This window comes from Taurulus bubalis, assembly GCF_910589615.1.
Source record: "Taurulus bubalis genome assembly, chromosome: 3".
In the NCBI taxonomy this organism is placed as follows: domain Eukaryota; kingdom Metazoa; phylum Chordata; class Actinopteri; order Perciformes; family Cottidae; genus Taurulus; species Taurulus bubalis.
Window position 1 is genome coordinate 7,642,873 of NC_136591.1, and position 26,588 is coordinate 7,669,460.

Here is a 26,588-nt window from a genome sequence, read left to right on the forward strand (position 1 = left end):
CCCGTCTTGAGGTAAAATCACGGATTTCTGGTTACATAATTGCTTTGATGAGGTTTCACTGCAACAGTGTATGTTTACTTTGACTCTGGCATACTTATTGGTTCATCCATGATGTCTCGATCGAGTGGCTCTCACCCACCACTGAAGATATTTTTGGTCCGTGAAAAATACATGTTTGACACTCGCGTGCGTGAACACTCCCACACTCACGCGCCTCGGAGACCTCCAACGTCCAATCCGATTCGAGCCTGCGCGCCGTCTGGCCAATCACGGGCCTGTCACTTCTCACACGCACTATGTACACTTCACTTCATGTTTAAATGTTTTCGAATTTGTTACTAATAATAAAAACAGCTTTAAGACATGTACAATGTGTCGTGATATGTTGTACCGTATTCAACTTGGAGAGAAAGAGGTTGTTAAAAGTCTGGAGATGCCGGGGATTGAACCCGGGACCTCATACATGCGAAGCACGCGCTCTACCACTGAGCTACATCCCCATTTATCCCAATAACTACCGAAATTACCGATTTAATAGTTGGAGCAGATGTAGTACTACTGTTGGTAAGACTGTACTAAAAGGTTAGTACTAATGTAAGAAAAACAAATCCTCTTTTGTGGAATTTTTGGCGTACAAACATTTTACGCATTTACGCATTTTGCAAACACAAACAATGATGAACTGCCTTACAATACGTTAATTGTACAGGGAAGTAACTAAATATATGTACATCTATTACAATGGTTTTGAGTTTGAAGTAACCTTATTATATTTAAATGTCATGGTATCATCATTATATCCTTTAACAACAAAGATATATAGAATCTTATATATGATCTGTTTGATACACATTAGGCCACATTGTCACTCACATACAATATGAAATGTCGCTTGATGGAAGGTTTGACTACTACATTATGACTCAAGCTGCAACCAAAGATTGTACTGTAAATATTCTGCAAATTGCCTCGTCAGTTTATCATTATAGCATCAATCCACATTTGAGAAACTGGGACTATCTAAATGTTGTCAATTGTTTTGCCTAAAAAATTACAAAAATCTTCTGTGCTCAATCAATTAATTTACTAATCTTCTCAGCTCTACATATGATATCAAGAACAATACAAACGCAGTCAATTGCTTTTGTTGTTTTTAATTTTCATGTATGTTAGAAATAAACATTTAAAGTTATAAAAACAGTCCACAATAAACACTAAGCAATAGCCTGACACAATAATAACAATTTTAATTTGAACAGTTTTACTGGTAAACATTTAAACACACATTAAAAATGCAATTGATTGTACTTTTTTTTCTGATGCCTCAACAGGAAGTGAAATTAAGACAAAAACCGTAGCTAAGGACAATCTCCAGCGGCATCTAGGGGTCTTTTATGGGGGGGTTCCAGTATTTTAGACTACTTTAAGGTTTTTCTTTGGCAGTGTGCAACATAATTTAGACCTTCATGTTGGGAAATCAAATTTACAGAGAATATATTTTAACATCTAATTAGGAGACTTGGACTCATGACCTCAGTAGGCGACCACTTCCGAAGCCTGTCTTGACATTTTTAAAGTGTTGTATTCTATTCTCACAGCGCGGTCACATTACTCTCTATGCTTCCAGCTCCCTTTTCCTCAGACCAGATGGCACTTCCAGAGAACTGCTTTAGATCTATCAACAATCCAGCACCCCCACTTGCTTCGCCTTTACCTTCCCCATCTCCCACTTTCTCCCCTGTCTCTCCCCCTGCCTTCGCCTCATCCGTTAGTCTGTCTTGCTCCTCTGACTCCGAACTCTTCAAACTTGAGTTACCATCGTCACTTCCTTCTCCCTTTGACCCACCAAAGTGCTGCTCGTCCTCCTCTTCCTGGTCGTCTCCCTCACTGTCACTCCCCTGGCTACTACCCTTCTCCACCTGTCCCTCCTCATCTCGGACATCCTGCATTTCCTCTCCATCCTCATCAGTATCACTTTGAGGCCACAGCTGGACTCCGAGACGTGTCCCCAGAGCGAATGCTGCCCTTCTCACCCGGTCCCTGAATCCTCCTTCCTTATACACCATGCGCTGCACGGTGTATTCTCCATTGGCCTCCCTGTTCAACTTCTTGTACAAGAAGAAGAGCAATCCAAGGAGGCCTAGTAGACAGAATAAAAGGATCAGCACGGTGGTTGTGGATCGTGTGGATCGTGTGATTGTGTTCCCAGCGTCAGCCATGCCTGAAGTGAAGAGAGAGATAGTGAAGAGAGAGAGAAAGAGAGGTTACCAGAGACATACATTGGTATTTATTAATTTCTTTGAATATTTTTGTACTCTGTGCCACTGTCACTTGAACAAATAGTTAGACATTTTGGGAAATTCCCTTATTTGTTTTCCTGTCGTTCATGCGCCTCTCTCGTCTGTACAGTTCATATGTAGCTGAAGGAGCTAGTTAACTTAGCTTAACATAAAGACATCTTGCATGGCTCCGTCCAAAGGCTGCAGGCCTGAAGATATAGTTCAGCACCGTAAAAACAGCAAATTGTCATTTTTACATGTCTTTATTTTGCACAGTCAGCTGTTTCCCCCGCTTTTTTGCAAAACTACGCTAGCTAGCTGTAGCTTCATATTTACCGTACAGAGACAAAGTATTCCTCGAGTTTTTCTTTTTGTGATATATTTTACTTGGGTGCCACGTGGGTGTGTTTTGTGCAATAAAACGAGAGCCTACTAGGCCTTCTGTGCAAGGCAGATTAGATGACGCCGGCAAATGTAAATTTCACATCTTCCATGAAGCTATCAAAAATTCCACGGAGGTGATATAAAACAGGTTGACACAGATGCTGAACACTAGTATGCGGACTGTTTGAACACGGTCTCAATCCACTGCTATTCCTTTACAAGAGCAATACAAGTCTTCTCGTTCCACAAAACAGAGACTTTGATTTATAAATGTACTTTACCTCCTCAGAGTAGAGTAGAAGAATCCCACTTGGAGTCACAGTTACAGGCAGAATTCAGAAGAACTCGTTGTACTTTAAAGCAGTTGTGGAGTTTTCAGGAGATCCATTGATTGATATTAAGGATCTAGAAAAAAGAAAATTAGAAAACTAAATAATGGTTCATGGTGCCTCCAGCGAAAACATTAGATAGCTTCAGATAAAAGATTACCCATTCGGTTCAATTGCTGTGGCGTTTGAGGTTTAACTCACCAGGAAATGCCAATCATAGCTTTAAAAAGATGCATCAGCGGCTGAATTTGAACATTAAATATTTGTTCTCGATACTGATATCTAATCCAGATACAATTTACAATAAAAGAGTCACCATTTCTGCTGGCTAACGCGTCGCCAAAGGTTCACAATGGCAATGTAGAAACGTACATTGAAGATGTGACAGGAAGTCTGTATTGCCTTTTATCTTATGTGACTGTAAACTGGTTGTGTTGTCTGACGTGGCAGGAAGCTAGCAGACCGCTCGCAGCGTTGCTAGTTTCCTGTCAAAAGGATATTTGAACAGTATCAGTCAGCCTGCCATGGGTGGAAACTTTTTTCGGCAGGGTTCATTAGACACCGAGAGATCAGCGTGTTACAATATCATGCTTAATGAAAAAATACAAATGGGAAATATGTATGTACCTAACATGCATTTAAAGCTGAAATGCATGAGGATAATTTGTGGCAACTTAATGCTTGAAATACTGAAATTATACAACAATTTAAAACATGACATAAAGTTAAGTATTCTTATATCTAAACTCCGAAATATGAATAGAGCCGATAGAGAAGAGCAGCAGAAACACGAGACATTCAATATCACGATTATTAAGAATAGACAGACAAAATGTGTGCAGATAATGTTCAAAACATTTTTTTAAAGTTTGAAATAAACTGTAAAGCACTTACCCAAGTTGTGAGCAGAAGATAAAGTTTGAGGTGCAGAACATGAACTCGGCTAAGAGACTGACTAACTGTGTGACGGCGCGCGTGTGTGTGTGTGTGTGTGTTTCGAGACAATGATATAATGAGAGAGGGGCTGATGCATGAAATGTGGAGAAGAAAGTGTGCTGCTGCCCTTTGGGGTAGGAGGTGGCTGGAGGGGGTGAGGACTCAGATTAAAGACAAAACTATGAAGGGTGTGATAGAACGCACAGATAAGAAAGAGGAAGACATTTTATATTTTCTTCCTGCAAAGTTGACTTTCGGTTCGCAGCACAGGTGCAAATTACATCATGCAGCATATATCACATGCATTTAAAAACAATGTTCCTACTCTTTACTGACGAGAATCCCCCTCCAGGAAACAAATACATGATATGTTTATTTCTTGCGACACATTTAAACCTTGTATAAGCGTCGACAGGCTGTCAATAACAGCTCAACTACACAAAAGGCAGCTCAGGTGAACATGAAACCATGCTTTGTAAAAAACAAAATGAGCCCAAGACAACCCAAGAACTAAACTACGATCTAGAGAAGTCTTTTTGATTTCCACAAAAATATTAAGGTTTTTGCTACACACTAGAGATTTGAAGTGAAGAACACAAAGAGCGCCGCTTTCATGATGTGAAACAAGAAGACCACATCCTGTTTTCACGCTGGAGGCCAGTCAGCCACAGCTCAGGCACCAAGCGAAGGCAGTCGTTTTGCAGCATATATCACCCAGTGAGATAGCGGAGTGCAATCATGAGATAATGTACCTTTACTGATGGAGAATGACAACTATGTTAAATGGTTATCACCAGATACTTTTTTTCACAAAGATGCATGATCTTTATTTTGTTTTGGAAGCTATATGATGGTCTAAAACTAAACATATGTATTTGCTTCATGTCCTTCAAGGTGGTTTGGTTATATTTCCATTCTTCTAAATTTTGATTTTGGAGTTTTATACTTTTGCAACGAAAATGTGATCCGATTCCAATTCGTTGGTTCACAAGATGTTTATTGGAGTTTATACAGTTAATTAAGTACAATGAAATCCAGAGATTTGCTCCAGTTGGGTGAACTTTTAGCAACTGGAACGCCTTTCTTCAAGTCACACTCGACAGGTTTTGGGGATTTTTCTCCAAACCGTTTCAATGCTGGATAGTGATTGCTAGTTATAATATAGCAGCCACAACGCCTTGTTTTCATGCTAAACTACATTAGCTGTAGCTTAATATTTAACTTACAGACATGAGTGGCATCAAGCTTCTCATCAAGCAAGAAAACAAGTACCTGTGTGCCCCCCCCCCACAAAAAAAAGCTTAAACTATTCCTCGGGCAGCCCTTTGTTTTTGTTTTTTTGTGTTATATATTTTACTTCAGTACCACATGAATGTGTTTAGCCTATAATTAATAAGATTAGATGATGCCAGCAAATGTAAATTACACTTTGAAATTTAGAGCTATCAAAATTTGACTGAAGACAAGGTAAAACAGGTCAACAAAAAAGCTGAACCAGAATAAGTTTGAGCTCCGTGATTGCCATAGCTTTGCTATCCAACAAAGCAAGGAGGAATCAGATAATGACATACACACAGTTGCATGGAGAGGACTTCATTCTGAGCGCAGGTAGACGTTACATTACACTATTAATGTTCAGAATGTTAAATACAGCCTCTTTAAGAATACTTAAATATGATAAATTCAGAAAAAGGTACAAAAAAAAAAGTCACTATAAAATGTGAGAACTTGTCAGGGTATTAAATCCTTTCTGGAGGAAATGTTGTGTTTGTGTCTATGTAATTGGAGTATGCAGCCATTGTTTTGCACACACTTAACATGTAGACTATCCAAACACAATTTGACCGAGTAATTGAAATACAACAAACATGTGATCATGATCAGAACATTTCTTTTAATACAAAGGAGGAATGAATGCTTATTAAGTTTTCACAATGTAGTCTCATATAATCTGCTACTGGTTTTACAGTTAGTGTTGTGAGGTCAGTGCATAAAGAAATATAAAGTAAGTAATAAAGGGATAAGCTTTATGTGGAATGTACCATTGTTACACGATCATCGACCGACAGAGGTAACAGAAAAATCTCTAAAAGTCATGGCAAAAAACACAATACCAAAGTAAATAAAAAATAAAAAAAAGATCCAACTATTTTCAACAACAATATAAATGCAATTGCAGACTGTAAAAATGTTTCCCATTTCACAGTAACTTCCTCTTCTCTGAAATGCTGTTCTGAATAAATCTAGTGTGTTTTAGGGAGACTGCACTGTTATTTATGTAATGCCATATTTGCACTTGTTGTATACAGAACAACTTAGGCCGTGTCCATAGAACAACTCTCATTTTAGCTTACAGCTCGAGGACAACTAAACTCGAAAACCAGTTTATTTTAGGGGGCACAAGATACTGTGCCTTGTGATATTACAGAAACCTTTGTAAAGCCAAAGCCCGCTCCTGTTAACGTGTAAAAAAAAAAGAGAAAGAAAACAAATCAAAATCACAAGTGCTACCTTTTCATCGACTGCAAAGACGACACAAAATCACGATACACAAATATTCAGCTACACTCTCATCAGCGATCAGTCACATAACTCTCGATGTCAAGGTATGTGTACCACAATATTTTTTCTACGGTTACATTTACACATGGCGTCCTATAATGAAGCAGTAAAACAAAGCATAAGTCACACACTGAATAACAATTGGGAATGACATCACAGTTCAGCAGCTTCAACTACTTGATTAAATAGCCCTAATGGTTATATTTGTGAGTGTTTTAGAGAAAGAAAATCATGTTGGAGGTCCTCATTTGCTTTGCTATAGAAGGTCAACCTTCATTAACTTCAATACAATGCTTTTAAATCACTACTTTGTGCATTAACTTGTGGCATTTGTGGAATTGTAACACCTTCCAAGCCCTTCAATATTAGTGTGGGGATTTTTTAAAGCTCAAAGCTGCACTACATGTACCACCAAATGGCTGCTACAATACTCCTTCATATGAAAATCAAAAATATTATCTCACTGTCACAATTCCCTCTACGTAGATGACGCCCCGTTCTCAATCACAGTCTGGAAAACAATCACAGAAATAATGAGTGGTCTCGTTTTCATCACAATATCTGACCTGGTTGTAAGCCACTGTGATCCACAGCTCGCCGCTTTCCTGCACTACATTCTTCCGCTCACACAGTTTAAGGTACTGTTGATTCTAGTAAGGCTACGGTCTGTGGATTTAGTAAAGTATGCCTCCGAATGTAGTGGTTCTCTGCCCTGCTCATACATCCCCATCCTCAATTCGAGCCAGCTGTCTTTCCAGTAACTCTATTCTCTGGCTCTGAGCGAGGACGACAGCGCGCAAAGCCTTCATTTCTGCCAACAGCTCATTCAACAATTCCTCCTGAAAGCAGGAGAGAAGGAACAAGTCAGAAAACAACTTTGAGCACGTCAATGGTTGCTAAATGTCTCATTCAGTCAACTCACCTCTCTCTTTGGCCTCTCGCTATTTCCATCCGTCTCCCGTGTGGCTACTCGTGGCTGTGGCACCTCTTCTTCTGTCTCCTTGGCTGCAGAGCCAGATGTAGCTGAAGGCGGGGTGGCCCCCGTCCCAGAGTCCTGCGAGGCCAGCTTGGGTTTGCTTCGGAGGGTGTCTCTGTGCTTGGATGGAGGAGCCGAGTAGCCACCGCTCAGAGAGACCAACAGGGGCGGTGCATCCTGCCCGGCGATCCATTCATCAGCCAGGAGAGCCGGCTCTGAGCCAGCTGTGTCCGGGTAAAGGTCTCCCTGAAACAGATCCGACTGGGGAGGAAAGCCGGAGACAGAAAAGTGTTACATACATTTATCATACAGTTATGGATCAACTTCCCAGGCATGCAAATGCTGCTTTCACTTCCTTTTTAAAATAAGAAATACAAACTGGTTATTTGTATTTTCTTTCTTTTTTTAAAGGCAGTGCATGTCTTACCTTTCGTGGTACAGTCATAGAAATGGGTTCCACTTTCCTTTCATGCAGTTTGTAGAATCTACAAAAGAGCAGGGAATTAGTAATCTCATTAAAGTAGAAGGCTTACCCATTCAACATTTTTTGTTGTTGTTAACAAACCCCATGAAAACAACATCTATCTAGATGCTTTTATTACTTATTGATGCCAACTGTGGCACTAAGCCCCAAGCCCAATTGTTCCTACAGAACATATACAGGAAATCCAATCTTTTCATTTTAAATTAAGGCTCAGTAACTTCCTATAAAAGGAGTAAATAGTGCATTTGTTGGGGACTATTTTCAGCTGCGGATTAATACACCTTTGAGGAAAGTATGTTCATGATAATGAAGGAACATGTAACCCAGTGCAATGGTGTGGCTTATTTATTTTCAACAGATGATAATAATAATAGATGACTAACCTACACAAGGTTTGGGCTACACAGGCAATACTTAATAGGATCAATGTATTGTCCTTTTGTATTGTTGTCTTTCAATGGACTTAGTCGACGATAAGAAAAATATATAATTTATCGCAAGCCATTTAAAAATATTTTAAAGTAATTAAAAGAATATCAAAGGAAAACATATTTACCTGGCAATTTCGCACTTGTTGACATCGACACCTCTTTTACTCAGAAAGCCTGCACCTCTCTGTGGCTCCTTGCTGCTGTGCAAGCTGAGGAAGTGAACATACGGGGATTCGTCCGTCACTTCAAAATACCGGATGGTGCAGTCCCCCTGAAAGCCATCAGATAATCCAATTAAGACCACTGACCCGAAAAGGAATGGGAATCGATAGCAATGCTACCATTTGAGTAATTCTGTGTCGTCAACACAATCCTCAGGTCCTACCTTTCCACACAGGTAGACCATGTTTGTGTCAGGGTCATAAAAGGGTAAAAGGACCCCGTTACTTGTATCCATCTCCTGGACCGCCATTGGCTCAGACAGATCCTTCTAAAAAAAAAAAAAAAAAAAAAAAAGAGCACAAAACATGTATTAAATCTATTTGATGAAGTTTATGTAATTAACAAAAATGTTGTGGTTTAAATTATGGATTGACAGTAGTTATGGCATGTAAGGCAAGTAAACTACAGTTATGGTATGTTAAATGTTAGACAAGTACAAATCTTAATGGGATAGGGATATTTTGCTTGCTGTAATCATTCATCCAGCCGTGTAAACTATTACTAGAAAAGACTTTGGAGGATATCTGCCTGTTTTGAAGCCTCATGTTGCCTTAAATAAATTAAGATTAACTTACTTCATGCATGTCCACCACCTCAACCAATAATACATTGTGCACTACTTCCTACATTGACTTGAAGTTGGCATTGAACAATTGTGCCCTGAAGAATCATTAAATATGAACGCAAGAATTACCGGATCCCACAACGCCATCTGCCTCTCGCTCATACGGCTGAAGCCTGTGGTGAGGATTTTCCCATCCGAGAGGAACACGGCTCTCATTGGCCTGGTGCCATCATGGACCTTCTCTTTCACCTGGGGGAACAACAACGGACCGATATAGGACGAATGTGGACGCAATGCGACATTGCAGTTAGGACATATAGTGTAGCTCAACTTCTTTTTAACATGCATCTGCACGCATGGCGAGAAATGTGAAATAACCTTGAGGACGGTGCCCCTTCGCGGGTCGATGACGCGCAGAGCCTTGTCCTTGCAGACGGTACAGATAGCACTGCCGTCCTTGTTCCAGCCGACACTGTAAATCAGGTCTGGGTGGGCATCACTCAGATGGTACACAAGCTCCCCCGTGCCCACGTTCCACACACAAATCACATTATCGCAGCCTGGAGAGAGGAAGACACAACATCCAATTCTTTAAACGCAGGAACATACATTTAAGGAGATTGGTGTCTTGTGATCTGAGAGATCTGCACAGTATATAGAGTATGTCTGATGTCTGTGGAGCGATGGCATTAGGAGCTTTGTATAGCAGAGGAGGATCTGAAATGGAAATGCAAGATAGTACAGTTCAGCAAACAGGGAGCTAATGTAGGATTCGGAGGATTGTAGTAATGTGGTCTGATCAGAGGAAGCAGACAGATGAGACAGAAGGGTCCACTTTTACAGGGACACAACATTTAAAGCCAGCGTACAGAGATCTTAGCGAGGGGCAAAAAAATGATTCTTTCACTGTGAAGATGAGTCAGTTATTTTGAAAACCTATTTTCGAGACAAATTTGGACAAAGTTTGACCGGTTTTGGTTATTTCTTTGTCACTGGGTTGACAGCTCGGTTGGAAAATGATGACATTGTGTACTTCTGATCACCAATCAGGATACGGGTCGATGTGGAAACCTAGAAACTGCCTGGACCATGTACGGTCACTGTGCTAAATTGTTACAGGAATAGTGAATTCCTGGATATTCTGCAATTTTCTGTCTTGTTCCAAGTAATATTTGTTTACAAAGTGTTCAAAAGTAGCATAACACATGCCATGGTAAATGGGTGACTTTGGTATTTTTCAATCTTGACCTTTTATCCCAATGTTTTTGTGTCGAAGAGAAACAAAATGGGGACAACAATCTTTGAACATGGTCCAGTTTTGAGGGAGAGCACTGCAGCCAGCAGCCACGAAAACAGGCTGAAAAGTACTCCTTCCTGACAATAGCGTGTACATCCACTAAAAGTGTTGGTTTTGTCACCGATGGGCTCAAATTGTTATTAAGTGTCCGACAATATTATGGAAAGGAGCCGACAGAGAAACAAAACATTAGTTTTTACTAGTTTAGTAATTATAGTTTAGCACATGGATACACATAAATAATGCTTCTCATAGTTAGTATTTGTTAACAAGGGAACATGGAAAGGTCTTACGTGGCAGAGCAGATGTACATTTGCTATATAAAACTCATGTTCCTTTAACATGTAAATCTATGTAAAATGACATAAACCACGTCGGTCTGGTTGCACAGCGCCTAATCAAGTCATATGTCAGCAGTCACAGACACCACATCAGTGACGTTACCTGCAGTCAAGAGGATATTGAAAGCAGTTGGGTGCCAGGCCAGGATTCCCACTCTTTTACTGTGTCCCTCGAGGTTCACAATGGGCTCAGTCATCGGGCTCGTCAGGCCCCCGTCTGGGATCTGCCACACCTTCAAACCGCCAGGCACAGCAGACATTTATTTGTGAATGGGAGCCATTCAGGTACATGAGAGCTCCTGTTGTTTCATGTAATGCGTCGACAGGTAATTTGTAGCTTTCTGGGCACAGAAACATTCATCAGGCTGAGCAACGAGAAATGTTACGCTGAAAAGCTTTCTGCCGAATTTCTGCTCTCATGAAGACACCGTGAGATGTAACTAGTCAGCATATTAACAATCACACGCAACTAAATAGAGGCTTTTAAACAGAAAAGTTGTCCTTGCTCTGGAGTACTACAACATTTTAAGAAGTACTCTTACTTGCTTTCTTGTCTGTCCGTTAAATATGAAGCTACAGCTACGAGACGTTAGCTTAGTATAAAGAACGGTAGTTGAGGGGAACAGCCAACACGACTAGTCCAGCACAAAACACCTCATAAAACCACAAATCATTGATTTCAATTCAGAATTTGTACAAGATATCCTGTGTTAATTCCTATTTTTTATAATGAAGTGACAAATAGAAACAGGCTAGCCGTTTCCCCCTGCTTCCAGCGTTTGATCCAAGCTAAGCTTACCTTCTCGTAGCTAAAGCTTTATATATCCATCTTCGTATATAACTCTTGGCAAGAAAGGGCCTCTGTCTTATGTCACACTAATAACCGATGAAGGGCCACAAAACCACCAGTACACTATCGTGACCAAGTGTGAAACTACCTTGACTGTGCAGTCCTCTGAGGCGCTTGCGATGATGTTGTCGTCATGAGGAGACCACTGGATGTCCAGCACTGGCGCCGCATGGCCGCACACCGTGGGACACGCCTGGTCGATTCTGCCGCTCTGTGGGAGCAAACAAAAAGTTAAGATCACGAGCCTGTGACGGCTGGCGCGAGAAGCTTTTAAACGCTTTAGTAAAGCCTTTGTTTTGTCCGTTTGTTCTCGGAACTGTAAAAGTGCTGCATGTGCGTCGGCCAGACATGGAGCGAGGCGTCAAAGACTTGCTGACACATTGCTTTTAAGTAGCAGAGTGGAAGACGGGAAACAAGATAGATGCATTGGGGGGAGGGGGGGGGATTGATCCGCTGTATATGATGCTGAGCAAAAGCAGAGGGGTGTTGCACCTTGCTGATAGGCACGACGAGGAAGGACCCTCCTCCGCCGGCTTCGATGATGACAGCGATGAATTTGGGGTTGACCGCACAGAGGCCGGTGTCCCACGTCACGCGGGACACTCTGACGTCGTCGATGCAGTGCTCGGCTTTCCACGCCTGGGCAAAGACGTGGCGGAACTTGCTCTGCCTGACGACACCGCGCCGGAAAGACATGTCTGCGGAGAAGGAACAAGAACATGACGCGTGAATCATGTGGCACAGTCAGCTGAACACATCTGGGAGAGTGAAGAACATAGCAACGTGCGACTTTCTATGATAACAGCTATCAATTAATCTCCAACAATGTGGATTTTCGATTAATTGTTTAATTAATTATCAAACAAAAGACGCTTGAAAGACAGTCTCCAGTTCCTCCGGCTACACAAGTGTAAAAAAAAAAAAAAATGCTGTTTTTCTTTGATACACACGATTGTGGATATGTAGGATTTAAAGCTAACGGACTATATCTTCTTTACACTGTTGGCAGAACCAAACCAACTTGGGCTCTGGGGAAATGAACGACCTGTGTCAAAGTTAAACTCATGCGCTGCAAATGACGTCGTAATACATTTGTTTGATTGTTGGTTATTGTGGAGGTCATTCAGGTTGCAGTTGCAGGCACATTTCTTGTGTGCTACCTTAATTGCGTGGACAGTTTTATTTTCTGGGAACACCACAATACTGTTTAAAGATTTAAAAAACATGGATCATGTTTGAAAAACTGAGTTCACTGTTCACATAAGAAACAAAAAAAACAAAGACAAAAACTAAACTTGTGCCATGAAGCATTTCTATTCTGACTTCTGCTTGTTAGTTCCAAGTTTTGTCAATGTGTAGCTAGATGATGTCTTGTTGTACTTTCATTGTTTGATACATAGCAGTGTTATGTAATCCCATGTGAGAAGGGCAACATGTTTGCCATGTAAATAAAACTCACTTAAACATAAATAAATGATAAATGGCGCTTTAGTCTTTTCCATTCCTAGAAAGTACAACAAATACACTAAGACGTGGCTTTTTGACAGCCAATTAAAATAATTGTACATTCACTTATTTCACAGCTCATTCAACAAGCGCCCAAAACCTTTGGGTTGTCAGCTAGAGGAGAGAGAGAAAAGGTCAAATAACAGGCAAATTCTTTCATACTGGGAGTCTGTCCCGAAAAGCTTCAGTGGACAAAAGGGCATGATCCGCCTCAAACCACAACAAGCCGTGGCAGTGAGAGGAAGGGGGTTGGGCAGTCAGAGCAACTCAATGTGCGCACACGTCTCAAAGATAACGTGTAGTTTAGCAGCTATGCAGGTAGTCGTCTTCATTTCCTCCCAGTAGCGTGTGAGGATAAAACGACTCCACATACACGCACTATAGTAGAGCCACAAACTGTAACACTTTGCATCCGTGTCCGATCTGCGTTAGGCCAATACGTGATGTCCTCCTACTGCATGACGGTGGTTTTAGTTCCCTTCTATTTACAACAACATCCACATGGTACTTTACACCGTTTCCGTTGGAGGGGGGTTTCTATTGTTGCCTGCACAACAATGCGAGCAAACATGGCTTTTTGCAAAGATTAACTACATGCATGCGCGACAAAGGGTGCGCAGAAACGAATAGTTGATCCCAGACACATTTTTATGGAAACGACAAGGTTAGTAGTATCGAGTGCAATAGCATACCTGGCTTTTAGACTTCTCCTAATTGGAAGAAGACGAAAAAAGGATTCCTAAAGACTCGGGCGTGACAGGAGGAGGCCAATAAAAAATAATCCTCCGTCAGCAGCAGTAACTTAATCCTCTACTGTGTCCAGGCAGGCGTTCACGTTGATTGCGCAGACCTATAACCAAACACGTCCATTAGAAATAAACACGCATCCGTACTATCGCCAAACACTCAGCTGTCCTCGCGCTAGTTAGTCAGTAATTGCGCACGTCTGGCGTATTACAAGTCTAACCTTACCGCGCATGTCCCGTGCAGATACAGAGCTACATGAAACGATGCACAGCGACGCTGGATGGAGTCGGAGGACCGAGCGCAGACCGGGTGGCACTAAACGCAAGACGACGTCGGTTTTAGCAAACGACCAATTTGAAGAGCAGAGCAGAATTCCAGACACTTCCGCCCATGGCAGGATATATCAAAGACACGCGGGAGTCAAGAGGGAGACGGTCCGTCTACATCCGGATCCCTGTCTCACAGACCGGATGTGTGCGCGTACCCCCCCGCCCCCCTTTTCACACACACACACACACACACACACACACACACATTCTCCCAAATATGTGCCCACCCGCTTGAAGTCGACTGAACCTTTTGTTCATTTACAAAACACCCGTGGGTGCATATAGATAACGGGTCTCTACTTTTTCTACCGCGCATGCGTTAAACAAAAGTATGCACGAATGCCAGTTTTCGAAGACTTGGCGACTTTTGTAGGTGTTAAGAAGTGCCATGAAGAATGAGCAATATGGTGGAAAAGGTCTCCAGCAGGCTGCACCACCTCTGTCCGCTCCCTCTTGGTTAGGAAGGAGCTTAACCAGAAAAGCCTAACCAATGCAATACAAAATGCTGGTAAATATTCGTAAATATGATCTGATTGATTTGGGTGATGAAGCACTTCAAATTTGCCGATACATTTTCCCAACACTGACGCATTTATCTTGTCTGATATATTTGCGACGCTTATGTCTTGCAGCGGGGCAGGTGTTAAAGTTGCGTTCACGGCAACAATGTTGCAAAAACGTTGGAATATTCGCAACGCGTTTGCTGTGAATGACTACGGTATTGACTTCCTTATATGCCTTCATGATCATCTCCTGCTTCTCATTAGAGAAATAAAAAGAGGTTCCTCTGAGTTTATTTGCCATTGTACTGTTAGAACATCGTGGTGTCAGTGCTCCATTATTATCCCTTCTGAAGAGGAGCGGGCGCGCGCATTTATCCAGATGACTGACGTCTGGCTAGAATTAACGAGACCGTTTCAGCGCGGATCAGCTGTGAAGAAACCCAGATAGCCTGATGTCAATCATCTCGCTAATTTAAGCTGGAGATTAGGACATTTGCTTGACTTTGTTTAGCCAGGTACGAAGAATACCCCCCTGTTGCTCAGCCTGCAGTCTTCAGCCATCAGACTGCAGCTGGTTTGAAGGAGAAGCTTTCATCCAATCAGATTTTTTCTCTCCTGTGTCTCCAAGCCAGCAAAGCAGTTTAAGCTTTTGCAGATTAAAGTACACGGGGAGTGGACGTTGTGGTTGGTTGTCATGGACGTCAACCAATCAGATCGTTAGTTTGACAAACTGGGCGGATTCTTTGACGTGCAGCGCCTGCGAGGTGGCGTGGGCGTGTGATTGGTCAGTGGCCCAGCGTGACCATTAACAGGCGCTGTGATTGGCCAGTGTGTCAACAGGGCGGAGCTCAGTGGGAGCTGGAATGGTTCAGGCTGAAGCTAGAGAAGTTGAGACATGTTTATTGTTTTGCGTGTTTTGGCGCGAGGTGGAAGATAAACGGACTTGGTGGTGGATTTGGGGCGTCGACTGCTGCTGTCGAGCGGATATGTTCTGCCCTAGAAAGAGTGGAGGTTTCCGGGGTGCGGTCGGGAGGCTCGGCTGTCCTCACCGGTCCATGGCCACTTGTTGCTGGAACTGAAGCACCGTAAACCGAACAACCGCGTTGCTGAACTTGTTGTTAATAAGGATAGGCGGATGGACTCTGTCTTGAGTGAACAGCATCAGGTGAGTTGCTTTTTGTGTTTCATCTGCGGTGGCGTTGCGTTGTGTGCTGTTTTTTTCATCATGGATTGTTTTGTGTGTTTCTTGTTGATGCGGGGAAATCCCCGGTGGGAGACCTCCATGCCCGTAAATCGGCCGTATAGCAGAGTAAGCGTCTGCTGTCCACACATGACAGTCTGTATGAACTGTATTACTTTTTTTTTCTTCTTCTTCCCCAGTCCGCACCTGATGTGGACACACGTCATTGAAGGCCTTGGTCTAAAACCCACGGCCCGTCACTGGTACATATATCCTCATAAGTATATATTCATTCGTAAATATAATCTGATTAATTTGGGTGATGAAGCACTTCAAATTAGCCGATACATTTTCCCAACACTGACGCATTTAACTTGTCTGATATATTTGCGACGCTTATGTCTCGCAGCGGGGCAGGTGTTAAAGTTGCGTTCACGGCAACAACGTTGCAAAAACGTTGGAATATTCGCCACGCGTTTGCTGTGAATGACTACGGTATTGACTTCCTCATATGCCTTCATGATCATCTCCTGCTTCGCAGCAAAGGAATAAAAAGAGGTTCCTCTGAGTTTATTTGTCATTGTACTGTTTGAACATCGTGGTGTCAGTGCTCCATTATTATCCCTTCTGAAGAGGAGCGGGCGCGCGCATTTATCCAGATGACTGACGTCTGGCTAGAATTAACGAGACCGATTCAGCGCGGATCAGCCGTGAAGAAACCCAGATAGCCTGATGTCAATCATCTCGCTAATATTTCAAATGGAGATTAGGACATTTGCTTGACTTTGTTTAGCCAGTTCTTCGTTGCAAATTGCAATACGAGCACTGATTGGCCGCAGAGGACAATTCTTGGTTGTGGCTACATATTGAAAGGTGATTGGCTGTCACACCAAGAATTTGCTCAACTCACGGGTGGCACTGTTTTTGGTAAAAACCCATCTGTTGTCACATTGATTTGAAAGGTGATTCCTAGAAATGTACTCAATTAAATGGAATAAAATACAATAATGTATGTGTTTTGTTATTGTGTTATTAAAATAAATTGGGCATGAGCAAACTACGTGGTGACTCGGTCGGGAACCGTAGAGTCACCGGTTCAAGACCCCGCACGTGCAAAGTACATCGTGTTCACTCACATCTACCAACTCCCATATTGTATTGTGTTATATACTCTGAGCAGAAAACCAGATTAACACCACTTGTCACATATTATCCTAAACCCTACTCATGTTTTAATAACTATTACATTTTCATGATATTATTTAGCTAACGTTATTGTCGTCATAAATAGAGTGAGCTGTTCTAGCGTGTCGTGAATGGGGCTTCAGCGCCACCCAGTGGGTAACATCCCACAACGCAGGTTGCATTATTTGTTCCCAAATGTAGTGTTTGTGAAGCGGAAGGTGTTTTTAGGTCGAGGTAAAACAACGCCAACGTCCAGACATTATGAACAGTATATGATCCATTCATCGTAAGGTCTTTTTATAGCTATACATACTCAAACTTTGAATAAATTACGTTTAACGTTTTGTATTCAACAAGTGGCTCCGTGGCGCAATGGATAGCGCATTGGACTTCTAGGTCAAATTGAAGTGATTCAAAGGTTGTGGGTTCGAGTCCCACCGGAGTCGAATTTTTGTTCTGGTCGTTTAATTTTAGTCACATATTAAGCTGAATAATTATGTTCAGTACGTGTTTACTGATATTGTGTCCTTTTAATAAAGTAAAAATGTAGCTTGACAGCTTTCTCCAACGTTTATGTAAACGTTGGCGCAAGCAGTCAAGCTACATGTTTATCTGCATTGAATGCAGTTTAAACAGTGTTCAGTAGTTTACATGTATTTTAATATGAATATATTTTACATTATGTTGCCGTCTTAAACGTTAGCTGAGCGAACTAGTGAGTAGTAAAAATAATCACTGAATGTATAAAGTTAGCAGCATTCAATCAAGTTTGTTTCCGCTTGTATCCTTCAAAATAAAACACGTTCTCATGATAAAATAATAGTGCACTACAGGAGCAGTTATCACTAAATGTACTGATAAATTTCATCAACAGAACACATACACGTAATGTATTTATGGAAATGTAGATATTACACCATTTATTTTTCGATGACCGCTGACTGAGATGGACATTAAGACTTGTTTTGTTAATACCGACACAATGTAGTTTTACTTTGAAGGCAAAACACGGGTTTTTCCGGCCAATCGGGGAAACAATGTCGTTCATCTGTTTCCAGACGAGCCAACATTATGTTGCACCGGGTGTAACCAACGAGCTAACGTTAGGCTAGTTAGATGTAGCTAGCTGTAGATTATTAACCGCGTACGCAGCTGTAGAATGAACACTATACACACAAGTATTGAGGGACACTCATGAAACCCGTCGGTGTCACTTTATTTTACAACCACCGCGCTCGTGTCGTCGACGGTTTACTTTGCTTTCATCATAAACTGTCCTGTGTTGGTCAGCTAGCTAGTTAGCCTCCCCAGCTAGCTAGGTGCAGTAGCGTATGGGTGTCAAAGTTAGCCGTGACTTCACCGGGTGTCTGCTTCCCTCAGCTCACATTTCGGACACGTCAAGGTAAACATTTGTCCCGTCGGCGAGCTTGAAAGCGAGCTAGTGGGTTAACGAGCGTTGAGCTGCGCGACTTTCTTTTTTCTTTTACCATGTAGTGAATGTGCACGTCAGCTGGTTGACTTCGAGAAAACACGACACATCGGGGTTTCTTTACTTTATGGGCTGTTATTACCATGGCTCCCACTGGCCTACGTGGAGCTAACGTCGGTTAGCCTCTGGTGTCATACTCATCAATGTGTCAGAAGTTTTTATGTTGTTATCGTCTGCTTTCTTTTGTTGATTGCACAACTGTCACATTGCCCTGACTATATCAATATAATCACAGGTTTTAAAATATTGGCTTATGTGTCAATTGATGATATTTAACTAGGTCATAGGCAAATTAGGACAACAGAAACTCACTTAGGGGGTGTAATCACAAATCAGTCCCTCTTTTATGCACATCTAATTCCAGCTGAAACAAGTTTTCCAAGTAAAACGTGTCAGCAGTACATCTCTATTGATTCCATGGTTAATCTTTTACCTGTTGAACCACACTGAAGGATCAATATCAATCACCAGTGTTTTAGTCCTCTTACTGTACAATGAAATGCTGAGAGGATTTAGTATTAATGTAAGACTTCATTATTGATGACTTATTGCAATTTCACAAAGTCCAAGATAACTGATGAAAATAGCTTGCTTTGTTCGACACATGGCCCAAAATAATTAATTAAATAAAAATGCTCATTTGAGAAGCTTGGAGCAGCACATTTGTGGCTTAGTTTGCCAACAATAAGTTGAATGATGAATCAATTGACATGTTGATTAATGTTGAGGCTCCCTATATGAAAACACAAGACCCGTCATTTAACATGACATTTTTTCCTTTTAATTTCCCTTCAAGGTTCCTAAAATCCGTCTCTTGATTTTGGGGGCTGTGATGTCGGAGCCCAAGACCCCCACCCCCACTCCTGCTGGCGACACATACAAAGGATGGGTGTTCAAGTGGACAAATTATATCAAGGGTTATCAGCGGCGGTGGTTCGTCCTGAGCAATGGCCTTTTGTCGTACTACAGGTAGGCTTTCCTGTAAAACACATCAAATTGGGGAACATGGTCATGTCACCAGAGAAATCTCTCAACCTTGATCTGCCAAACTACTGATTAGGAACTACTGATTAGTAAGCTGTTGATTAAACAGGGGGGACAAGCAACCTCAAAATATATTGTTTTCTTTCCTACTTTTTTTTCTGTTTGCTTCCATTCTTTCCAAAAATGTCAAATCAAACCCTTCTGATCATTAGGACCCAAGCAGAGATGGGCCACACATGTCGAGGTACAATCAACCTGGCCACAGCAACTATCACTGTGGATGACGCCTGCAACTTTGTCATCTCCAACGGTGGAGCACAGACCTACCACCTGAAGGCCAGCTGTGAAGTGGAACGTCAGCGCTGGATCACTGCCCTGGAACTGGCCAAAGCCAAGGCAGCACGCATGCAGGCTGAGTCTGGTAAAACGTACACACAGGCAGACCAAAACAAATAACTGAGCATATCATAAGTATTTAGTGTCTCGTGAAAGCCTTTTTTATTCTGATGTCGTTTTTTTGCTTTCCTTTCGATCGTAAACAGATGACTCGGGGGATGACTTTTCCCCGTCTTCCCCGCCGACAGCACCCGGACAAGGTGGCGGATCACAGAATTCAGAAGTTCAGTCTGCTCTCAGAACTCTAGGCAGCAAGGTGGAGGATCTCAGCACCTGTAACGATCTAATTTCAAAGCATGGCTCTGCCCTCCAGAGGTCAGCCTTGAACACCCTATTGCTCTCTCTCTGCTTCAATATTACTTCCTCAGTCCAAAGTTTCTCACGTCTCTCCTCTCTTAACATGGATACGAAGGATCCAAAACACATACGTCTGAGACATACGCATACTAATGTTTGACATGAAAACTCCATTTCAAAACCTTCTTTGAAGTAATGGCCTTATGTCCAGAATATCATTTCACTGTTGCATTGACAGTCACATGCAGGCTGGTGTTGCACTATTTGTAAAAGAGCACATAAATAAACAATCACGGCAGTTGACAGACAAAACAAGCGTGAGTTATAATAATAAGCCCATTGAGTCTGAAGCTCATGGCCTTTTACAGTGTGTGTTCATGATATATTGTCCCAACTGATTAGTCACATTGTACATTTTGATATTTATTGCAGGTCTCTATCAGAACTGGACAGTTTGCGTATGACTGGAGAGGCTGGGGATAAGATCCGCCAGGTGTCGGAGAGGGCCACGCTGTTCCGCATCACCTCCAATGCCATGATTAATGTAGGTGTCGCCTCATTGCTCGTTTGATCCATTGCTTTAACATGTGTGATGTGTAAATGAGAGTGGGCCATGTGAATCTACCCTTCAAGCAATCTGTACTCCGTGCAGACCAAATTAACTGATCAAAAAGTCTCATTAATTGAATCTCAGGTTTCAATGGTTCTAGTTTGACTCTGTTGGATGTTTTGCCCCTCAGGCGTGCCGAGACTTCCTTGCGCTCGCGCAGGCTCATAGCAAGCGGTGGCAGAAAGCCCTTCAATTAGAACGGGACCAGCGGGTCCGGCTGGAGGAGACTTTAGAGCAACTGGCCAAGCAGCATAACCACCTGGAGAGAGCGTTCAGAGGGGCTGCTCAGGCTAATGCTACTTCAGACAATAAAAGTAAGACGTGACTCTGACGCTTGTTACAGTGAGGATATGCTCTATTTCTTTCCCAACTCATTCTTCTTTCCAAATTATCAGGGCTTCCGTAGCAGTTTACTTGTTAATTGTGCATTAATAAGTGTCAGCAATGGGGAAAATGCAAAAGGGTTCATTCATAACTGTAAATAGGTTTTCAGTCTCTATATTGGACACACTGACAAAGCGGTATTTTGTTAAGGTTCTGCTGGTCCGGGAAAAGGGGAAGCGAGCGACGATGACGACGACAATGAGTTCTTTGATGCTATGGAAGAAGCTCCTGAGTTCATCACCGTGCCGGCTGACCCCCACTTCCACAAGTCAGTTCACATTCATTCGGCGTGCATACGCAAATGCGTCACACAAAGAAATAATTTTTAGTTGTTGAATTCCCCCGGGCCTTTTAATCTCTCTGGCAATGTGTTTGTTCAACTCACTTCCTTGTATGACCTGCTTGATGAGATTTGATGAAGTTATATAAGTTGATGCCTCCACCCCTCCCTTGTTGTGAAACTGTTGATTGATTGAGTCAGTTGAACACGTTCATGTTCATTTTCCTTGTGTGATAAACTTTGTTTTTAAACTTCTTTGCAGAAGGTCAAGCAGTAATATCAGCGGTTTCAACAGTGAAATGTGTCCCGATGATCAATCGGTAGGTTTCATTCTGGGAGGAATATTAAAAGACTGATTCACTGTTTTTTTTTTTTTCGTTCGAACATCATTAAAATGATTTTAACCATCATTTATTACTTTCAAAATGAATTGCAAACATGTTTGAACAAAAACTGTGAATCTGTTTTGAAAGCTTTTATTATTTTCCAGAAATATGCTGTTTATTGAAATAATGTTCTGCCTTTTAGCTTAATGAGGAGCCTCTAGAGATGAACCAAGAATCTCCCTCACAGGAGTTGGTACCACTGAAGAAAAGGCGGACGCACATTTCCGATAAACCCAACTACTCTCTCAACCTGTGGAGTATCATGAAGAACTGTATTGGCAAAGAGCTGTCCAAGATTCCTATGCCTGTGAGTATTCTCTTTAGAGGTTACGCCCCATCAAATCTAACCTAAATGAAAATTGTTAGTCAACCTTACCGCAACCAACCCCATTGGCGGCTCTTTTCTTGTCTTTGTATTGTGACTAAAGGAATGCATTCACTGTGACAAACATTTTAAGGTCCCATCAGAACATCTTAAACTATTGGCACCAGCCTGCAGCTGTGACGTGGGTTAAACCAAAACACAATAAACAGTTTGTAATCTGTGGTTAAAATACCTCAACTGACAGCTTGAGTGACAGACGTGTGGAAAAACAAGACGTGTTTGTTCCTTTTGAGACTTATCGTAGGTTTACATCCGTGTTCTGTCTGGTATATTGTGAGTGTGCTCCGCCAACCGCACCTTTTTTTCAGCACAGTAGGAATACAAAAGATAATTCATCATAACAATTTTGATTTGCGGCACCAACCTGATAGAGGTTTTAGCTTCATAAATAAACTGCACATAACACTTTGTCGAAAAAGTAATAGAGTAAATGAGACTAAAACGAAATACACAGATTCAATTCAACCACACCAATCATCATCATTACTACTTATCATTATTGTTGTCTCACTACCTCGTCTCTTTCACTCTTTTCTTTGTCATTACGCATCAGCCAAAATCCATTCCAGTCACAAACGTACTAATCTTACATGTCACATGAATTATACTGTAAATATTATATAGTGCAAGAGCATGCCCTAGATTTAGATGTGTAAGTAGGCCTACTGTTGCTTAGAAAGACCATGATAGTAGAAATTGACCAACTAAATATTAATGGCACTTTGACTGAGCAGGAATGCTAACATCAATTTGTTTCTGAATCATTCTGATCTCTAGGTAAACTTCAACGAGCCCATTTCAATGCTGCAGCGGTTGTCTGAGGACCTCGAGTACCACGAGCTGCTGGACAAGGCCTCCAAGTGTCAGAGTTCGCTGGAGCAAATGTGCTACGTGGCCGCCTTCTCCGTGTCGTCCTACTCGACCACCGTGTACCGCACGGGCAAACCCTTCAACCCTCTGCTGGGAGAGACGTATGAGCTGGACCGCCGGAGAGAGAGTGGCTACCGCTCCCTCTGCGAGCAGGTGAGGGGAAAAAGAAACGCAGAAAGATGTAGAACTATAATCAAGGACATTAAACTGAACAAAGAATGAATGTCAGGAAGGAAGTCTTGGAAAAAAGTAGTATTTAGCTTCCTTTTTGGATTGTTTGAAATGCCGCTCGGGTACAAAGAATTAGCAATTATGTGTTTTTAACAAAGCAAATCACAAATTTAAATGCAGGTTTATTATAAATGACGGTTAGAGGAATCGTGGTTAATGACCAATCATTTGTGGGCGCAATTTAAGTTCAACTTGTATTACACATTGTGGTTGGGGCATTTTGACAAAGATACAGGACTCCGCTGAACATTTTTGTGATGATATTTATACTCTGGCATAGAAGGTTTAAAAAAAGCAAAGTCCATTTTCTTTTTTGGGTAAAAAGGAGAAACAGGAAATGACTTGTGGAGCGGACTGCAGGACACGGATTGGAGGCTTATTGGTTTCTATTCCTGAAGACCAAGAAAATATATCCAGTCTAATAACACAAATCCGGTGATCATGTAGCTGTGGAGAAAGCCGTATTGAGAGCTGCTAGATTACTCCATTTTCATTTTTTGATAAACATTTACAGACAACGTGAATCTCAACTGATAAGTTGTTGAAATGTGACAAAACACATGAAACTATTTGTTGACAGACTTTCCATTGTGTCGTGTCAAGTTCTATTCTATTTTTAAACCATGTACCCTACACACTTCTACCTTTTTCTCAGGTGAGTCACCACCCCCCTGCTGCAGCGCATCACGTCATTTCTGATCGTGGCTGGACCCTAAGGCAGGAAATCACTGTTGCCAGTAAATTCAGGGGCAAATACCTCTCCATTATGCCCTTAGGTAAGAGGATTGAAACATGCCTTGCGGCTTTACCGTGACAGCGGTTAAGGGTGCGACTCCACCGTTGTGGCTTTACTTTAACACGCATCGACTGTACAAGTCACTCAGTGTTCCTGTAAAAAACATCTCACACCTTTTTGTTTAGTAATAGATCATCAGTTTGTTTTGTAACATGCCATTTGTTTCCGCTGTCGCCATTTTGTCTCGTCTCGCAGGCACAATACACGCAATCTTTGAAAAGGGCAACAATCATTACACATGGAAGAAAGTCACCACCACAGTGCACAACATCATTGTAGGAAAACTATGGATCGATCAGGTGAGACTGACAGATAAAAGTAAGATGACACATTTAAACATACAATTTTGACCCATTTTTTGTTTTTATACACGTATAAAAACATACAAAATTACACAACATTTTTTTTAATTCATTTTGTTCTACTTCTTTATAACTTTTGTTTTTCTTGCTTTCTGCAAGTCGGGAGAGATAGACGTGGTGAACCACACCACCGGAGACCGCTGCCACTTGAAGTTTGCTCCTTACAGCTACTTCTCCAGAGATGTTGCCAGGAAGGTGAGAAAAGGGCCGCGACAGCGTGTGATGTTTGGCTGGCAATGACCCCTTCCATCCTCCCTATTTCAACCATCATTTTGAGCTTGCAATCCACTGCCTGGCGTAAACCGCGGTTGTTTCGTCACCATAAACACGCAGGAACTGTCTAGTAAACACACACAACATATGCCTTTTCCACCTCTACTAAAAGTTCATCTCCTTCATGTTGCCGGCTTCAGCTGGGCAGTAAATTGGGCATGACCTGTCAGAGTTAAGTGGATGTGTTAGTCAATTTCTAAATGAAATACTTAATTTGCCATAATATGTCGGAATGACAAATGCCGGTTCATGTGGTTTGCATGGAATCAAACCATCTATCAACCAAACAACAAAAGTGTTGGGTATAACTAAACTACAGTAAGACTGCCATGCCCTCCACCCTGTGACCAGTCTCTTTAGTCTAAATGACCCATGATGCTTCACTCCCCTGTTAACTCTCTCTCTCTCTCTTCAGGTGACCGGTGTGGTGATGGACAAGGACGGCAAGGCCCACTACGTGCTGTCGGGCACGTGGGATGAGAAGATGGAGTTTTCCCGGGTAATGCAGAGCAGCAGAGGAGAAAATGGCACGGAGGGCAAACAGAAGACCGTCTATCAAACTCTCAAAGCCAGAGAGGTTTGGAGGAGGAACCCTCTGCCGTAAGTACTAGCGGTGCATGTTTAGGTGTGTGTAACTTTATGCAGTGATCCAGCAAAATGTAATCATATACTGTACAAAATCATTTTATTTTTTATTTTTAAGCAGAAATAATCAAAGATGGTTGGCAGCAAAACTCAGCTGAAAAATAAAACGTTTGCTTACTCGAGTAACATGCCAAGAATCCATCCATTCATTTACTGCAAGAAATTATCTTAATGCATTTTGTTTAGTGAGTAGACGACGACCCAAACAGCAGGAACCATTATTTAATACATGGCACTTGCTGTTCAAAACAGCACGTCGGCTTATTTTCCTTTTTATTTTACATATTCATTATTTATAGTTAATTCATTGTAATTACTACATAATTACAATTACAAAATTATCTACAAACTATGAAGAGGGAACAAGTTTTGACGGCATGCCAAATACTTTCATGTATTGTGCTGCAGAGATATCTACTGCCAACCAGCAAGGTACTGCCTGTATTTTCTTGTAGTACTACTTGTACCACGAGGCGACAGAGTGATTCTCTGTTGCGTCAGTCTGCCCTCAGCCCAGAGAAGGAAGACGTAGAGCTGGCCCTCCATCGATGGTCCATTTGCTTTTTGATAGTTTGTTTATTGGAACACATTATTCATATAAAATAGCAGTGTCAGTTTTAGTATGCATTTATTTTGATTGTATTACAGACAGTATGATGACCAGGTACTACACTTTTTGAAAAGGCTACATTCAAACAATTTAAAATACAATAAAACAGAATACTCAACAGAATAAGCCAGAGGTAATAACAAGCTACTTAAAAAAAAAAGTGAGTTATCGTCTGTGTAGTTCTAGTTTCCCGTCAGTGAAGAGGGAATCGCATCTTGGTTAAAGGTCTATTCAGCTCTTTGACTTTCAGTGCTGTTTTTCCTCTTCGCTTCGCCTCAGTGAGGGAGCGGAGACCATGTACTACTTCACCGACTTGGCGCTGACCCTAAACGAGCTTGAGGAGGCCGTGGCTCCCACGGACAGCCGGCGCCGGCCGGACCAGCGTCTGATGGAGGACGGCCGCTGGGACGAGGCCAACTCGGAGAAGCAGCGACTGGAGGAGAAGCAGCGCAGTGTCCGGCGGGAGAGAGAGAGGGAAGCTGCC

At 41.9% G+C, this 26,588-nt stretch overlaps 2 protein-coding genes across 2 annotated transcripts in view; one reads left to right on the forward strand and one right to left on the reverse strand.

The window, feature by feature from the left end:
- Positions 1 to 5,805: 5,805 nt before the first annotated feature.
- Positions 5,806 to 13,965, reverse strand: coro1b (coronin, actin binding protein, 1B). Its single transcript, XM_079215962.1, has 11 exons — positions 13,855 to 13,965; positions 12,149 to 12,354; positions 11,745 to 11,867; positions 10,910 to 11,039; positions 9,547 to 9,728; positions 9,298 to 9,417; positions 8,767 to 8,871; positions 8,507 to 8,652; positions 7,894 to 7,951; positions 7,413 to 7,727; positions 5,806 to 7,329 (listed from the first exon to the last, which is right to left on the reverse strand). Exons 2-11 carry the CDS (start codon positions 12,350 to 12,352, stop codon positions 7,207 to 7,209), a joined length of 1,506 nt encoding a protein of 501 aa, XP_079072088.1. The 5' UTR covers positions 12,353 to 12,354; positions 13,855 to 13,965; the 3' UTR covers positions 5,806 to 7,206.
- Positions 13,966 to 19,427: 5,462 nt separating this feature from the next.
- Positions 19,428 to 26,588, forward strand: part of LOC306734595 (oxysterol-binding protein 1-like) — a gene marked incomplete at its 5' end in the record, with an annotated part of 9,090 nt that continues 1,929 nt past the window's right edge. Inside the window, 14 exons of the mRNA XM_079215955.1 lie at positions 19,428 to 19,564; positions 19,792 to 20,000; positions 20,122 to 20,290; positions 20,705 to 20,816; positions 21,013 to 21,196; positions 21,417 to 21,534; positions 21,809 to 21,866; positions 22,075 to 22,239; positions 23,095 to 23,340; positions 24,074 to 24,194; positions 24,410 to 24,513; positions 24,676 to 24,771; positions 25,265 to 25,449; positions 26,384 to 26,588. The exon at positions 26,384 to 26,588 is cut by the window's right edge and continues 31 nt beyond it. Coding sequence (XP_079072081.1) covers positions 19,428 to 19,564; positions 19,792 to 20,000; positions 20,122 to 20,290; positions 20,705 to 20,816; positions 21,013 to 21,196; positions 21,417 to 21,534; positions 21,809 to 21,866; positions 22,075 to 22,239; positions 23,095 to 23,340; positions 24,074 to 24,194; positions 24,410 to 24,513; positions 24,676 to 24,771; positions 25,265 to 25,449; positions 26,384 to 26,588 — 2,109 coding nt within the window. The remainder of the gene's footprint in view (positions 19,565 to 19,791; positions 20,001 to 20,121; positions 20,291 to 20,704; positions 20,817 to 21,012; positions 21,197 to 21,416; positions 21,535 to 21,808; positions 21,867 to 22,074; positions 22,240 to 23,094; positions 23,341 to 24,073; positions 24,195 to 24,409; positions 24,514 to 24,675; positions 24,772 to 25,264; positions 25,450 to 26,383) is intronic.